At 40.3% G+C, this 16,776-nt stretch overlaps 2 protein-coding genes and 1 long non-coding RNA gene across 11 annotated transcripts in view; all 3 read left to right on the top strand.

The window, feature by feature from the left end:
• Positions 1–81: 81 nt before the first annotated feature.
• tpi1b (triosephosphate isomerase 1b) lies at positions 82–7,139 on the top strand. 2 transcript variants are annotated; one of them, XM_061819839.1, is made up of 8 exons: positions 82–184; positions 252–416; positions 2,711–2,834; positions 2,917–3,001; positions 3,078–3,210; positions 4,212–4,297; positions 6,395–6,482; positions 6,578–7,139. In XM_061819839.1, exons 2-8 carry the CDS (start codon positions 308–310, stop codon positions 6,694–6,696), a joined length of 744 nt encoding a protein of 247 aa, XP_061675823.1. In that variant the 5' UTR covers positions 82–184; positions 252–307; the 3' UTR covers positions 6,697–7,139. The 2 variants fall into 2 exon arrangements, with proteins under 2 accessions (XP_061675823.1, XP_061675822.1); XM_061819838.1 differs by lacking the exon at positions 82–184 and having other exon boundaries at positions 192–416.
• Positions 7,140–8,257: 1,118 nt separating this feature from the next.
• On the top strand, positions 8,258–12,666 carry LOC133500738 (zinc finger protein 112-like). The gene is made up of 2 exons (XM_061819832.1): positions 8,258–8,615; positions 8,687–12,666. The coding sequence occupies exons 1-2, from the start codon at positions 8,453–8,455 to the stop codon at positions 9,322–9,324; spliced, it is 801 nt and encodes a 266-aa protein (XP_061675816.1). The 5' UTR covers positions 8,258–8,452; the 3' UTR covers positions 9,325–12,666.
• A 1,069-nt stretch (positions 12,667–13,735) lies between these two features.
• Positions 13,736–16,776, top strand: part of LOC133500757 (uncharacterized) — a 40,767-nt gene continuing 37,726 nt past the window's right edge. For 7 of the 8 annotated variants that reach the window (XR_009795015.1, XR_009795019.1, XR_009795018.1 and 4 more), the window contains exons 1-2: positions 13,736–14,123; positions 14,706–14,847. This is a non-coding gene — a long non-coding RNA (uncharacterized LOC133500757). The remainder of the gene's footprint in view (positions 14,124–14,705; positions 14,848–16,776) is intronic. The other variant, XR_009795021.1, reaches the window with a different exon arrangement.

Raw genomic sequence — 16,776 nt, forward strand, 5'->3', positions numbered from 1 at the left:
AATGCTGAGTTGACATGATTTTCATTATTCTAAAGGCGGTTTATCTGCGGGAAGCTCACGTCTGTCCGTTTTTCCACAAAGCCCCTGAACGCCTCGTGACATTCTCCTCTTCCCCTTTCCACAAACATGGAGGCGCGTTCAGGGGCGGTCCGACACAAACCAATGTAGCTGCTGCAGAGGAGGGGTGAGCGCGTCCATTTTTTATAAATAGGCTGAACCGCTCACTGACGCGCGCTCTTCTCCACTCCAAGTCAAGCAGGACCCAGGTCGGTTTCACTCGACAGCGAGCACACCACCCAACGGCAAAATGAGCAGGAAATTCTTCGTCGGTGGAAACTGGAAGATGAACGGCGACAAGAAGAGCCTCGGCGAGCTCATTCAGACCATGAACACCGCCAAGGTGGATCCCAATGTCGGTAAGTATAGCGCCATTGTAGCGTTCAAACATCGCTTAGCTACATAAACTATGAAACAGTTCCATTTTGCACCTTTCTGTGAATGAATACTGCGTGTGAATGCACGTTTAAATGGGATTTGGTGTCACGTTAATCGGTCAATGGAGGGACTGCGATTGGGGGGGCACGTAGTCCACTTTTCAGTCTGTTGGGCGCGGTGCGTTCGCGGACGCTGGGATTCTAAACGTGCGGCCTCCAAATCACTCTGATACGAGCGTTTCCGTTGAGTGCTGCATCTATCTTATTAAAAAAAAATGGATCGATTCTGTTGCAGAAAAAAACGTTGCTTATTTCAACAAGTGATCACGTGAAGTGATTTTGTGTGCAGTTTTCCCACATATGACATGTTAGGCAACAGTTGGCAGTGACCCGCTTTTTTTCTGAAGGCTTGGAATGTCCATTACAATGTTTTATCAGCGTTCCTCGCACAATGGAGATGCTGAGTCTGTGGAAGCCAACATCCACTGTTAGCTCTGCTTTTGTATTCCACCAATGTTGTGTGTGTGTTTCACTCAAAGCCCCCGTTTGGCACCCTGCACAAACACAAAATTGTTGCACTTCGCCCCATCGATGCAGCCGCCCCTTCCATTGCCAGATGAAGCGTGCTCTCTACCATCAACCAGACATGACCTCCACAGAATGCGATCGTGTTGGTGACCTTTTGCCGTGCTGAACTTTACGCGCATGGGTCTGCCGAGAATTGACCTTTAGCATGGCATTAGTGACACGGTGTGTTTTAATATAGCTGGCCCGGGAGGCTACAGTTACAAATTGAATACTGGTATATGAACGCCAACTGTACTCTGAGCAACCCGAGTTAGCTGTGCTGCCTCCGATACGAACCAAGTGTTTGCTGATTAAGAAATGCTGGCTTAAGATTGTCTTTGTGCGGCGCACGTAAGGACTTTTGTGACTCAATATGTTGGTCCAAAGAAGAAATAGAATCAACTACCACTAAAAGGCTTCTCAAGGAAACCTTTTATACGGCGGTGTTTATGGATATGGCTATACAGTAAGAATATTCTGGTTGATATAAATGTATATAGCACCTTTCACAAAGCAGGATTCAAGTATCCCAAAGGGCTTTACACCTTTTTGGCCAAAGAGGGGGACACACCTTCAACTAGTAACCATCCAAATGTACGCATGACCAAATTAAAGGGGGAAAAAAATTTTCAAGTCCTCCATTCTCTTAGTTTGCACTTTACAAGTTTTTTTTTCTCCTGGCGCAGCACAAAATAGGAATGTTTTATGTCTACTGTGGGTTTTTTTTCAAAGTTATTTTAGAATATTAGTATTTCATTTAAATAAATATTTATTTTGCAGATTTTTGTTTTTGATTTACAGGTTAGGGTATAATTATAATAATGAAAATATATATTTGATAATACCTCACTTTACACCAGAACTATGGATTATTGGTGGTATTTTATTTCTAATGCATTTAATGCCTAATTTGAATATTAATTCTGTTGTTGTTAGCAACCATTCCTCACCCAAAAACATTGATGGGATCTAATAAAGTCCCTTTGTTAATAATTTTTGGAGAAAATTCATTTGATATGAAAATAAAGTACCGTAATTTCCGCACTATAAGGCACACCTTCAATGAATGGCATATTCTAAAACAGTGACTCCCAAACAGTGTGCCGGGGTACATTAGTGTGCCGTGAGCGTCCTTCAGGTGTGCCGTGGGAAGTTATCCAATTTTATGTAATTGCTAAAAAAACGTTTATTTCCAAGAAATGTGTCTTTATTCATCTGTTTATGCCAGTAAGCCACAAGGACAGACAGAACAAAAAAATCCTCTTCTATTAGATGGCAGGAAGTACACACAGTAATTAATCTATCCATTTTTGGTGACATTTACTTTTGTTGGAGTGCCGAGGGATTTTTCAATTGTAAAATATGTGCCTTGGCTCCATAAAGGTTGGAAATCACTGTTCAAAAACATTTTTCGTATATAAGACGCACCACATTATAAGGCGCATAGAATAGACGCTACAGTAGAGGCTGGGGTTACGTTATGCATCCATTAGTTGGAGCTGCACTAAAGGCTCTATATCGATCCATGTATAAGACGCACTGGATTATAAGGTGCACCATCAGCTTTTGAGAAAATTAAAGGTGCGCCTTATAGTGCGGAAAATACGGTAATAGAATTGGTCACAGAACAAATTCAACTTCTCAAAGTCAAGTACCAATAGGACCACCAGTCGGAAAAACGGATATAAAGGTACACTTTGTTTCTACAGAGGTAGTGTGCGGCGCCCCATCCATCTACTTGGACTTTGCCAGGTCCAAACTGGACCCCAAGTTCGGCGTCGCCGCCCAGAACTGCTACAAAGTCGCCAAGGGGGCTTTCACTGGGGAGATCAGGTATGTCCCCTGCTCTCACTGGGATTTTTACAGCACAAAAGGTACCACTTAGTAAGCTTCCTTGGTTTGCACATGACTTCAGCCCTGCGATGATCAAGGACTGCGGCGTCCACTGGGTGATCCTGGGACACTCGGAGAGGCGCCACGTCTTCGGAGAGAGCGACGAGGTGAGCGCGCGTTCCCTGTAAAGATGGTAAAACCACACGTGACCGGTGAATGAAACATCCCGGCGTGTCTCACCAGCTCATCGGGCAGAAGACGGCCCACGCGCTGGAGAACGGTCTCGGCGTCATAGCCTGCATTGGTGAGAAGCTGGACGAGAGGGAGGCTGGCATCACTGAAAAGGTCGTCTTTAGTCAGACCAAGGTCATTGCAGGTATGATTCTTGTTTTTTTTTCCCACAATTTAGTGCGTGAGTGGTCTTTTTAGCGTGTTCGGTGTTTATATTATTTATCCATTTTAATCCTTTTTCAACCCAGTTTTAAAGTGAGACTTTTGCCTTTAAAAGTACTTTGTCCAGAGATTGTCCAAGGTTTACTGTACACGGTAAACCCAAATTTATTCCAGGTTATGTTCCAGAAAACCACTGCAATAAATGAAATCTGCAAACCATTGGCCAATTGGTAATTATAAAGTCATTACAATGATGTTTAAAAGCACAGTCCTGTAGTTATGGAAACTCAAACTAAATGTGAACTTGGATTGCTTTCTGTTGATCCTGTCATGAGTGTGTGCATTACCTATTTTATGGGCTAATGTTGTTATTTTTTAATTACTTTCATAATATTCCCACTGTACATTGTGTTTTACACCTTTACTGTCCTTTACACCTGGAAACAATTTAAGGGTTTACCAAATGTATCCATTACGTATACTCATCCAGTTTTCTTTTCCTTTTAAGATTAAGAACCCAGTTGAGCTTCTGTCAGTCACTGATGCTGCATTGAAAAGATTTAATCTATAAAGCTGATTGCATCATATGTATAAATAAATAACTGCAGTACACCGACCTTTTTATTGTCAGTAGGTACATTGTTCTTGTTACAGTGCAAACTCCAGATTTCAGAAACTGTTGTTTGCTTCATTGCGGTCCCCCGTAAAAGCACATACGCCATTGTTAGAATTTCGAAGAGTCAGATCTGAAATCTCGCTGCTGTAGTTTTTGTATGTGGCTTCACAGTGATAGCCATTCATTGCTATCTAGCGCATTTTCTGGGTCGGAGTGAACTCACTGCAGCGTAGTTTGATTAACGGGCAGACATTTTGGGTTAAGCGATTTTATTTTTTTTTTTTTTTAAAGCGAAGAGATTTTTTGTTGTCGTTTGAATTTACGTTTTTTTTTTTTTTTTAACGTACTTATTTACTTATTTGTTCCAGACAATGTCAAGGACTGGAGCAAGGTGGTGCTCGCTTACGAGCCCGTGTGGGCCATCGGCACCGGCAAGACAGCCTCCCCCCAGCAGGTAAGCTATGGAGAAAAAGTAAAACACAATCACAAGCACACTCTGTACTTAAAGATGGAGTTTGCAATTTCCATTCAGAGACAGAAGGCTTAACTTTCAAGATGTCAGTCATACCGTAATTTCTGACCTACGAACGAGCCTATGAACGAGCACCGTAGAAGTGACGCTTACTGCGCATTACGCTTTTTCTTTTTAGGTATCCTAAATTCCAAAAGGAAGAAGGAAGTGCTAAATAAGTACTGTTAATAATTTAATAAGTACTGTCAAGAATAATGACAAAAAAAGAACAAACAAGGCTACCATTTGTCATCACTTGCCATCAAAATCCTACATGTAGATTTAAAAAAATTAGAATGTGTTTAAAAAAAAAAGCTACTTTAGACTACTGTAATTTCCGGCCTACAAGCCGCGACTTTTTTCACACGCTGTCAACCCTTTATGCAGTGATGTGGCTAATTTGTGCATTTTTTTCTAACGGCCACCAGGGGGCACTCGAGCGGAAAAGGTAAAAATGAGACTGGTGGAATAATATGTGGTGAGGAAGGGACTTTTACCGGCCCTGTAAGTGGTGCAGCAGCATTAGCGCTGTGCTACTGACGTGTCTCAGTGCTATTTACTGGTAAGTTTTATTTTAACCATCCCTGTTAACATTAGCGCTAGCTTTAGCGTGGCGCTAATGTGGGCACTTGCAGCTTTTACACAGCTGCAGCATATGTATTTACCAAATGGTATTTCCTTTACAAATGTACTTGGTGAGGCTTATAACCAGGTGCGCTCTGTAGGCCGGGAATTACGGTATTTCCCCATTACGATGCTAAGGTGTTGTTCAAAAGTAACAAGTGAACAGGTCATGCGTGTGTGTGTGTGTGTGGGGGGGGGTTATATGTATGTATATCCTATACATATAAGGGGGAGGGATGCCTGTGCCCCTCCCTTTGGGACCGGGTGGGGCGCTTCCATTAAGGTAAGGACCTCCCAGTGTCCTGGGAGTCAGTGGGATCCACCTGGTTGAGTCCCCTTACTGGACGGGCTTGCTGACTCGGCCCCCTTTTCTGGGTCGGGGTGGCCGGGCTCACCCTTCCTTGATCTGCCGCCTCATCAACTCAGTACAATAGTTGACTAACACTCATGTGATTTGGTGTTTATTCACTCATAAATTTGATAGACACACTATAGGCTGTAGTTACTTGTGCTGGGATCACTAACAACAACACAAGTTTTTCTAACATCAACTCACAGGTTCTTACAAGTGTTTCGACTCCAGTTCCCACTAACACTCGTTCTGTCGGCTTTACTGTCCAGCTACATTTTCAATAAAAATCTGCATATTTAAAATAATTAAAAATGAACAGGGGGGGGGGTGTTTCAAACTCGCTGTGGCACAGCAAAACTGTTCCATTACAAAGGCAGAGCCACCATTCTGAAAGGCCAAGCAGCTGATGATGACTGGTTTAAAAAAAAAAATACTGTTAGTGTACTATATCCATTTCACCATAATTCGTTCTTTGGAGCTGACAACAAATAATTGTCTTACATAAGGATATAAATGGGAATTGCTTGCGTCGCTGAATCAGTTGGCATTGTAGTCAATGGTCACTGATTCATGTTCCTGCATGCCGCTGTTCTTGGTGTTATCAGTCTTAAGTTTCCAAAATCTCATTTGTTGATTTTATCTCTCTTCATTTTTACAGTCTTTTTGTTTTTCATCGTTTTGGAGGTTGGAAAAAATAACCATACAATTTTTTTACCAAGCAAGAAGTAGAAAGCTCAGCTATGTTTTCAAAGGTAGAAAGTACAAAGTCATTTTGAAAAAAAAACAACCAAAAAAAACCCCTCTAAAATAATGATACCTGTGGGGAAAAAAATGTTACAATACAGTAATTAGTTGTTTGTACTTTGTTATTTCTTGGGGCCGATCGTTTTTTATGCTAATTCCAATGTTTGGTTGGGAAAAAAAATTAATAGAAATGAATATTCGGCCCATTAATTAAAAAAATATATAACAACAAAAAACAAACATTTTTTTCTGGCCTTAGTTACTTCCCACCACAGCCAGTCGGACACCATTAAAGCGTCTCCTTTGTTCTAATATTCTAGGCTCAGGAGGTTCATGAGAAGCTGAGGGCATGGCTCAAAACCAACGTGTCTGAGGCCGTCGCCAACTCTGTGAGGATCATCTACGGAGGTCTGTCGTGCAACAAGGAAAAACAAACCAAAATAACAAAAAAGCCCTCCAAATAGCATCTTGCATCTTTCTCTTTCCATGTCCTCTTCTTCTAGGTTCCGTGACCGGCGCCACCTGCAAGGAACTGGGCTCCCAGAAGGATGTGGACGGTTTCCTCGTTGGCGGGGCTTCCCTCAAGCCCGAGTTTGTCGAAATCATCAACGCCAAGATGTAAAAACATCTCCTGATGGTCCATCAACACTGTACTTAGTCCTCCCCATTTTTTTTTTTTTTAATTAAACATACTTGTGCAATGCGGTCATGCCCTCCTTGTGTGTGTTTGGGTGAGTCTAGTCTTGAGGAACAGGATTGGAGCAGGTTGGGACATGCACTGAAAACGTCTGTGCACACTTTACACTTCCGCAACGAGCTGTAAAGACTGACCATCACGCCTTTACTTGAACCCTTTACCATCCCGTGTCTCGATCACATTATCTGTCTCTTGCCCTTGTGTTTTTAATGCTCCCGTCTTTAGCTTTCAACCCCACCCACCCAGCTGTGCATGAACCGCGCTCCCATTGGCATATCCATTACCTTTCCGGTCATGTTGTCTCGTGGCTGATGGGCTTTGAGGGTGAGGATGCTGTAAGGAAACAACATAATAAACCGTTTACAGACTGTGTTAGTGTCTTATTTCACTTAAAGTAGTTTCCTAAATGTAGTATTGCCTTCTGATAAGCATAAAAGCTGAACTGGAAACACTGGATCCTCACTCCGAAGCACTGCAGAAGTATTATTTTGTCAAAAAAGTAATAATAATAAAGGGAGTTCATCTTCACTACTCGCAATAATGGTAGGGTTTTTCAGCCTTTGGATGAACTTTTAGGATTGATCTAAAATGCACTAATCTTTGAAGGAGAACTTAATTTTTAGCATCTAACTTTTTGAGTACTTGTCCAACTGTTAAATGTTTCGCTACGTTTTGCACAACTTTAGGGTTAGGCTAACCCTAACCCTTCACTAACAAGTAACAGAACAATAAAATTCACAACATACTATGTCGTCGAACATAAAGTCAGGTCACACTTCTAAATCTGTTCTATGGTAAAATAAAATATAAAAAAATTTTTGGGTTTTAGCCACATTCTCTCCCTTGGATTATCTTTGCCTGCTTTTCTTTATCTACTGGTGATATGACACAAAATGTTGAATTTGAATACTAGTGCACCGTATGCTTGAATCACAATTGTCACTTTATGCATTTTTTAATTTAGTTTACAATATTACTTTTGAGGACAAGCTAGCATGATGGCAAAACTGAACGGTTTAACCAAATTTTTATCCTTATAGTATTTTTTATTAAATGTTTTTTTGAAAAAAATATTTGTAAGAGCACCATAGCACAATGGATGAGCGTGCAGCACAAATAACGTTTTTCACATTTTGGTTTTTATTGAATATTATTAAATGCGAAGACAGGATAGCACAAATTGAATATTTAGCATCATGTTTTTGTAAGTAAAATAGTTTTTATTTGTAACGTCTTCTATTTTATTTCATTGTTTAATAGGATTATTTATTTGAAAATTTTACTTCTGAAGAAAAGATAGCATGATACATGATAAAAGGAAGTTATGTACCATTTATAAGTATAAATTTTAATGTTATGTTCAGTTATTTAAAATGGTTAATATTAACTCTGAAGACAAGAAAATTTGATACATGATTTTTTTTCTTTATTTATTTACTTTTTCGAATGATTATTATGACCGTTCATCTTTAAAATGCCTGTTTTAGTTGCGTCTTTTGCGAAAGTGTCCTGCAGTTGCACCTCCGGTCCAACAGGGGCAGCAAATGAACGCGGAGCACATTTCTATCTTCCAAAGCTCATTTCCGTATATACAAGCAGAGCGTGACGTTCAGGGTCCCGTGAAAAACTACGTTTCGGTGCCGCAATTTGGAGCTTTTAGTTTCCACTCCGGGCGACTACGATGCTCTCCTTGAAAGCATTTCTCAACGAGAGGCTGGCGGCGGTAGCGGAGGAGATCTTTGGCGCCGTCGAGAAGACAATAGATGAGTACAAAGAGGAGCTTTGCCGCGTGAAGGACTTGGAGATCGGTCGCCTCAGAATGCAGCTGAGGCTTCTCAAGTCAGGTCGGTTTGGATGACGTTTATCATTCAAGACTTTAATGGTATTTTTTTTTTAATGTCGTTCTTCTAACTAGATGCATGCAATGGAGCCCAGCTGCAGGAGCACACCCATCACCACCCCCCTCCACCCCTTCCATCTCAAAAGCATGAGGAAGCAGCAGCATCGGGAGACATGGAGGCCGCTGAGTCCCAAAACATTGAGGAGGAAGGCAGCAGTAGCAGCATCATGGAGCATTCTAATGAGACCGCCCAGGTGAAGAAAGAACCAGAGAGGAGCCACAGGGAGTTCTGGCTGGGCCACGGCTCTGAGCCTCTGGAGGATCTGGAGTCAGACATAAAGGACTTCATGTCCTCGGCGTCGGGGGCGAGGGGGGGCTTCCACGATCCCATCTTGCCCTTTCACCTCTATCATCACGGCGGCATGGGCGACGAGGGGAAGGAGAAGCCCTACAGCTGCTCCGTTTGCGACAAGCGCTTCGGCAACTGCTCCCACCTGGCCGCTCACATCAGGACCCACACAGGTGAGAGGCCCTACAGGTGTGACATCTGCAGGAAGAGCTTTGTCACCACCAGCGCCCTCAATAGACACCAGACCATACACACTGAAGGGAAACATTACGTGTGCATTTACTGCAGCAAGGCCTTTAAATGGATGGAGTCTCTTGGGAGGCACGTGCGAATTGCCCACAAGAGGCCCAACGCCCCTCAATGACCTCACATATTGTTGGGGCAAAAAAAAAAAAAACAATGTAGTAGTATTTATGATGTATGTAGTATGTTTTCAAGATGGTAGAGTAGTGGTTACCCCGTCTGCCTTAGGCTGTGGGTTTGTGTTCTCCCTGTGTCAGCGAGGGTCTTATCTGGGTACTCCGGGAGCATCCCATATCCCCAAAACATCCCTGTTGGATTTATTGAAGACTCCAAATCAATGATTTTTTTACATCATGTACCACTTAGAAAAATATAAATACTTGGTTATCCAAGTACCACCATAATGACCGAGATGAAGTGGTAACATATTAGGTTCAGGTGTTCATCAAACATGAACAAGTAAAATCAACCAATAATGGATGAAGTATTAATACACCTGTGTATGATATGTACCGTATTTTTTCAGCCGTAAGATGTGCTTAAAAGTCTTACATTTACTTCAAAAGGGACAGCATCATCTATATGCACAATCGTGGTGTGACTTTTGGAATGAAGTACACTTCACCAACTGGTTGTAGAGCTCGTGCACCTGCGTCATAAAAATCACGTGACTTTTGTTTAGCTCGCCATATTGCCGGTCAAGCTAAGCATTGCTCAATGCTAAGTCGGTTGGAGACGACACGGAAATACGTCTTGTAGCACGATGCCCAGAGTCTTGTCCGATACCGTCAGACATTTAGAATGTGAAAATAAACGACGATACCTGGAAAAATTGATAAACTCAGCACAGAGGACCTGTATTTAATGCCGAAATCGATGTTTTCGCTGATAAGAAATTGGACCGTTAATTCGCTTCCGCTTATCTTGGACAACTGGATATACACATGGATCTGGTGAGTAAGTCGTCGAGATTTACATGGAAGAATTTGAAAGCGTAAAAAAGCTTGGATGCATACAAATACTTTGTTGTTGGATCTGTTCTCAATCAAGAATAAATCCCACATACAGTAGTGATGGACCCACTCAGATTTTTTCAATACAAATACCAACATTTAAATACATGACCCCTGGTTTTTACACAACCTCGCAATCATTAACTATGATTGGGAAAAAAAGACGACGGTTGACGACTCATGAATGCGGAAGTGGGTTCGGCGACTAACCTTTGCCGGAATCCATCAATCTTTTCAGCTAGTATTCAAAACAAATACCAATATTTAAATAATTGACCGCTGGTTTTACACAAAGTCATCTCTGTGGAATAAACATGGAAGCGATTGTGCCCACATTTAACCTCTGTAAAACTCTGCGACAGTTTTTTTTTTTTTTTTTTAACACACATTGTTCTCAAATGAGCCAACTTGGCATTATAAATACTTTGTGGTAATTTGCAAGATCTCGGGCATTGTAAATATTCTCCTCCGGTTCAATGTCTCCCACAATGTCGAGCAGCTCTGTTTGACCGGTAATATGGCGCCGTTATATTGGTGTCATCATGTGCATGAGCTCTATACCTACGAGCATGTGTGCTAGCACATGTATGTGAGATAGTATACAATGACACTCACAAAGCAGAGAAAAATAATTGCTTTTTATATTTATAAGTAGTAGCTTATATTGCCTCGCACAGTGGCTGTCTAAGCATGTCATTACTGACGATGTTGTACACACAGTCTGCTCATGGTGTCGTACTATAGTGTAAATAGTGTTTAAAGTGCATGTTTTGTGTCAATTATTTTGTGAGTCATTCTCATTTTGTTTTATTATTTGCCATTTATGTTACTCTGTTTGATGTGGTGTGATAATTTTAGTTTTGATGTGATACTGCGAGTGTGTACAACATCGTAAGTAATGACTTGCATAAATGGACAGTGTACACTTATGCTGGAATGCAATTTATCCTCACTGCTTTATGAGTGCCATCATATGGTAGCTTACATAAATATCAAAACACTTGGTGGCACACATACCAACAGGGTAACCAGTGTACTTTGTTGAATAAGACACCCAACAACATTTTCAAATGTTGGGACTGAGTGTGCTCATAAGATGCACCACATTGTCAGGTGCCTCATCTATTTCGAAGAGAATCTATGACCTTTATGACCATGGAAATATGGCCAATTAAAAAAAAAAACTTGGAGACAAAAATCTACAAATATGCAGGACCGAGAACGGTGGGCCCCAAAGGGGGAAGGGCACACTGTCGTCATTATTCTCGGCGAAATACAAATCATGTTATTACAATTTATAAGTCATTAACGGTACTTGTGAAAGTTTCCCTCATTTGTGTTTTCATGACAGTATTATGCTTCCTGGGCGCCAAGTTGCATCCACCCAAAGGGGTGATAATTACTCGTGATCCACCAACTGTTCAATTCTTCATATTCTATTGATTATGTGGTTATTACGATATGTTTTATAAAGTAAATTAGCATAGGGTGCTATTTTAGATTTGAGATCCAGTGTAGTGATTTATGAGCATGACCACTGACTTCAATCTTAAGGCACCACTGTATAGGGAATTTTTAAAAAAATGTACTTAAGGATTGCTTCAATTGAAATCTGAAATAATAGCTTGTTAATTGGACGCACCTTGTAGAAGTGTTGTGAGATCCCTGCCTAAATGAAACATTAAGCGTCTCTCTGAATTCACTTTACAGGGTCTTGAAGTTACATAAAATTGGACGGTATTTCGCAAATGTACTGTATTAAATTTTAAAAGGTTTTAGCCACTGTAACATTTTGCATGGTTTGAATATTTAAATAACACTAAGGGAGCCTAGCAGGACTCAAAGCACAGTTTGAGAACCACTGCTCTAAATGTTCCATAGGTTTGAAAACATAAATGGAGATACATACTCAGTTTGTTCATCTATGACCTGTGATCAGGCGCCATCCTGTCCAGGGTGGGTGTACCCCCGCCTCTTGTCCAAAGTCGATCGGGTAGGATGAGAAACTGGATTGATAGATTTTTTTTAATGTAGGAAGTGTGTTTGAGAACGTAAGAATCAATTGTACAGGACCCCTCGGTGTATGACGTCAATGCCAAGACCATCTCTTGTTTCATGATCTGTCGACTCTGCAACTTTTCCTCCCCTTTTTCTTTGAGTTGAACGTACTTGTGCCGTGCCACCGTTCCCATTTGTTTGAGTGCGTCTTGTCATGAGGGAAGCCAGCAGCCCGTTTAGCTTCCTCTATGATTCTGATCGATACTATATTCCCGTCTCCTGTCCTGTGTGTGTGCTTTTGACTTTTGCCTTGCATGAGCTGTACTCTTTTTGGCTCTTTTGCCATGAGGGCAGGCGTCCGTTACATTTAGTGTTTTGGTCAATGGTTTTCAAGGGTGATGAAGACCTGGCAAAATATAATAAACTGTTTAGAGACTGTCTTGGTGTCTTGTTTATTTACATTAAGATTTAGAAATAGTAATTCACAAAAATCCTACTAAAATTATCGTTCGGTTGTGCACATAAAAATTCATTTAAAAATACTGAAATGAGTATTTTTTTTAAATGTTCTTATGGCGCTAATATATTGTACTTTAAAGTTAAATACAACTGAGTTCTCCATTTGAAAAAATACCAAACTAGATTTTTTAAAAGGTTAAGCCATAATGTTAGACATTAAACATTGGTATTTTAAAATACATAACACAATGACATATATTGTCAACAAAGACCTCTTTCATTTTGAAGCACATGGCGACTTTTCAAACTCCTGCAGTGTAGGGTCAAATACTAGTGAGGAGGACTCGATGTCGGATGTTTTGTGCCCGTTACCTTGAAAAATGATTTGTAAAAGTACTCGCACATTCTTACTATTTAAGGTACTCTTTATAAAATGAAATAAAAAAGGTTTTGAACATTTGAACACAAAACAGACACTTTTAGCATGATTGAAGATTTGAGATCATATTTTCATTTTTATTTGTATATAAATTTAAGTATATTAAAGTATATTCAGTATGTAATACTGTACATTGGTTAATATTTGTGTACTGCACTTATTTGTCTCCAGGAGTGCAGGTTTTAAGACATGTCTTACCTCTGAACTGTGTTTCTCCATCTACCACACATGCCCAAAAAGGGGCGCCCGCTTTAGTTGGAGAGTGCTGTCACTGCATTTAAAAAAAAAAAAAATACCGGTACTTAAAAAAACGTGGTAGGGTGTACCTCTCTAGACAAACATTCACACTTACAGTCAAACTTAAGTGGGAGATTAGCCTACACTTCCTGAATGAACTCTGGCCAGTAGACCACAAGACACCACCACTCTGTTACAAAAGAAAATCTTTCAAAAAATTAGTATAACGATTAATTATGTCGGTATGAAAAACGTGGCTCAGTTAAAAAAAAAAAAGTATGCTGCATTCAGTAAAACTGAGCTTTACATTAATGTCCAATGTCCTTAATTATGAACTTGATTTGATTTCAAAACCCTCATTTGGTTCATTTACTGCACTAAATACTTGTAAACTACGCATGACAATTCTAAATGCAAATACATACATTGAAATGACTGAATAAAAATGGTACAATAGTGTTTATTTTGCTGCCCTTTGGTGATCTCCGATGGTGTTTCCGTGTTATCCTGTAGGAGGCAGCAGTGTCCCGTTAGTCATTCTGTGAAATATTTGTTTGGAAACGAGTAAATCAACATGAGCTCCATTTCCATCCTCTGTTTATTTCACATCAAACGTTACATTCACAATTAAATTGTTCGCGAATGTACGCATAAAAAATCCCTCGTGAAATACACGAAGTTCTTTATTTATGATCAACTGACTTTGTTCACCCCAAAAGTACTGCCTCAACTTGGTTGTTTCAGCTTACTTCTAACTTTAGAAAACACCCCGCGGTAAGTTGCAGATGTTTTTGCTGTTGTTGTGTCCGTGCATATGTCAACTTTAAGACTGTTAAGTATTTATTTTGGTCACAAAACAGAAAAACAACACTTCTAAGGGCACGTTCGACTTTTTCATTTTAGCGCTTTCTTGCTCTCTCTCTCTCTCTCTCACACACACACACACACACATGCACATGTAAACGCGATAAATCTGCGCTTGTAAGGCTTCTTAAATCAGACATTTTAGTGGATAAAATCAGACATTTTAGTGGATAAAGTGCATAGTGGTAGTGGATATTTTCTGTAAACCCCTATGAATGGGATGTAGTCTTTTTTTCCCACTTAAATATTGAAATGTGGCAGGTGTGTGGACGCCATTGGACCTTTCCGACCTGTAAATCACTCCTACAATAATCGCCAATCAGATAGCCGCATTGTCTTAACCCGCCCCCTTGACTTGACCCTCTCGCCATATTGTCCCACAAACAATGCTGGTTGTCAGTAGCGTGTGCTTGGAAAAGTTAATGTTATGAAGAAAATGGTCCTCAGATGCCCTTGGGGAATGTGCAATTCTGATGAAAGATATCTCGCTAGGTTACAAGGGGCCCAGTTGATTCATTTTCCAAAGCCTAAAACACAGTTGACGAAGTGTCTACGATGGATTAAGGTTTGCGGAAGAGCACACATACAACTAAATGTGGACAATATCAACAAACACAAGGCTTTATGTTCGAAGGTAAGTGAGAGAGAAGTATCTTCTCTGAGTTTGATTGAATTATTATCAGTGATTTATACATTGCAGGAGAACAACTTTCACTTTCTTAGCGTATCACTGACCTAATGAATGAAGTGTGTCATGTTTTATGCCGAAGAGTCATGTTCGTAATACATAAATGCGCCATGTCATGCAACAGAAATGCTTATTTGTATCACATTGGACTTTTAAGACATAGCACTGGGTTCCATTACGAGCCAAGTCAAATGAATACACCCACTCACTTATAAAGACTACAATGATAATACTCGTGATCTTTCTCAGTGAAAAGTACTCACCCTGCTTTACATGCGCAGTACGATTCCACTATTTTATCCTGTTGGATTTCAATATGAAGTTTTTGAGGCGTCAAAGTTTTTTGCGTCGATCGCCAACATTTCGCTGTCACTCTGACATTGCGTCCTGCTCCGTCCAAAATCTTAATTCCGTGTACATATTCGTGCGTGAAATAGCTGAGACCTCTCTGTAGAACTCTCTTGGACAAGTCTGACGCATTTGGCAAAAAATATCCCCCAATATTGTCTGGAACACGCGATACAGAATCGACTTCAAACATGCTCTATTCAATCGCCATTTTGGAAACTTGTGGGACATGGCTAAGGGGGCGAAGCATAAGATCACCATCCATTTAGTGGGTGTTTGAATGTGATCCATTACTTCTGTACACAGCCACGTGCGAGTTCGTCCGTCCACGACCAACCAGATTCATGTGAAAGTTAAGCGTCAGGTCAATCAGATTCTAGTTTATTTACCCTGTTTATTTTTGCCTCCCCTTTCAAAGAGATACAACAATAAATCAGTTGTGTTGTACAAATTATGTCACATTAATGGTGGAAACAGTTTTAAAATGATTTATGATGGCCACATTTCTTTTAGAAAACAGAAATGTGGGAAGGAGTTGTTGTACCTGGAGTTAAAAAAAAAACAAAAAAAAAAAAAGCATGCAAACTCCACTCAAGAAGACTAGCATCCGGAGCCAAGATTCAAACTTCAAACATCAGAATTGTGATGCAGGTGCACTAATCACTCATTCACAGCATTCCCCTGTATTGATTTATCTTTAATTTATCTTAGTTTAATTTATTGTCATGGCCTTTTAGTTTTTTTTTTATAAGTCACTGTGTATGTACTGCACATGAATGGCATGATTTTTTTTCTTTATTTTACATTTGCTTAAACCACTTTGAACCATTACATTTTTTTAAGTATTTCCAAAATGCTTATCTGTGCTTGAAAGCTCACAGCTCTCTTTTTCAGTCTCTTTATTCTGACTGTTCCACACATGACTTCATAAATCTTCTTAAAGAAATAATGAGAGCAGCGTTTAGTTGTGGGCCAGTGTTCCAAGATTGTGCACTACAGGACGTGCATACACATACTTAGTGTGTGTGGTTGTATGGTGAGCACATATTTCATCGTATTTACCAATCCTTTTCATTCTTACATCTGGAAAAGCATTTACCCTATCGAGTCCCGGCTGGCTTTTATTGTGAAAGCGAGGAGGGAAACTCTACTGAGTGATTACTTGCAAGGGATAGTGGAATATCTCCCTAAATAAAACAAACAATAAATAGCTAAAGCTACATAACGTCATGTTGGAAGGAGAATGTTTGCTTTGCCTTTAGAAGTGAAGATTTGAAAAGGAGGATAAACGTTTTTCCCCCTGGAAATTCTGTTAACCAGATGTGACCTCATCTGGTCATCAACTTCACTTGCAGTACCACTTTGTACTTTTGGGGTGATAATGAGTCACTTTAGCACCAACAAGGAAGTAAAGTAACTGCATTTCCACATTTTTGACACTTAATAATCCATCCATCCATTTTCTTTGCCGCTTATCCTCACGAGGGTCGATTATCCCAGCTGTCAACGTGCAAAAGGCGGGGTACA

The sequence above is a fragment of the Syngnathoides biaculeatus genome, chromosome 5, assembly GCF_019802595.1.
Source record: "Syngnathoides biaculeatus isolate LvHL_M chromosome 5, ASM1980259v1, whole genome shotgun sequence".
Taxonomy (NCBI): domain Eukaryota; kingdom Metazoa; phylum Chordata; class Actinopteri; order Syngnathiformes; family Syngnathidae; genus Syngnathoides; species Syngnathoides biaculeatus.

Excerpts from the sequence above, each read along its gene's own strand:
- tpi1b (XM_061819839.1), top strand. The coding sequence starts at position 308 with ATGAGCAGGAAATTCTTCGTCGGTGGAAACTGGAAGATGAACGGCGAC. Across the intron at positions 417-2,710 it reads CAAGGTGGATCCCAATGTCG|AGGTAGTGTGCGGCGCCCCA; the intron begins GTAAGTATAGCG and ends TTGTTTCTACAG. Across the intron at positions 6,483-6,577 it reads TGTGAGGATCATCTACGGAG|GTTCCGTGACCGGCGCCACC; the intron begins GTCTGTCGTGCA and ends CTCTTCTTCTAG.
- LOC133500738 (XM_061819832.1), top strand. The coding sequence starts at position 8,453 with ATGCTCTCCTTGAAAGCATTTCTCAACGAGAGGCTGGCGGCGGTAGCG. Across the intron at positions 8,616-8,686 it reads GCTGAGGCTTCTCAAGTCAG|ATGCATGCAATGGAGCCCAG; the intron begins GTCGGTTTGGAT and ends TCTTCTAACTAG.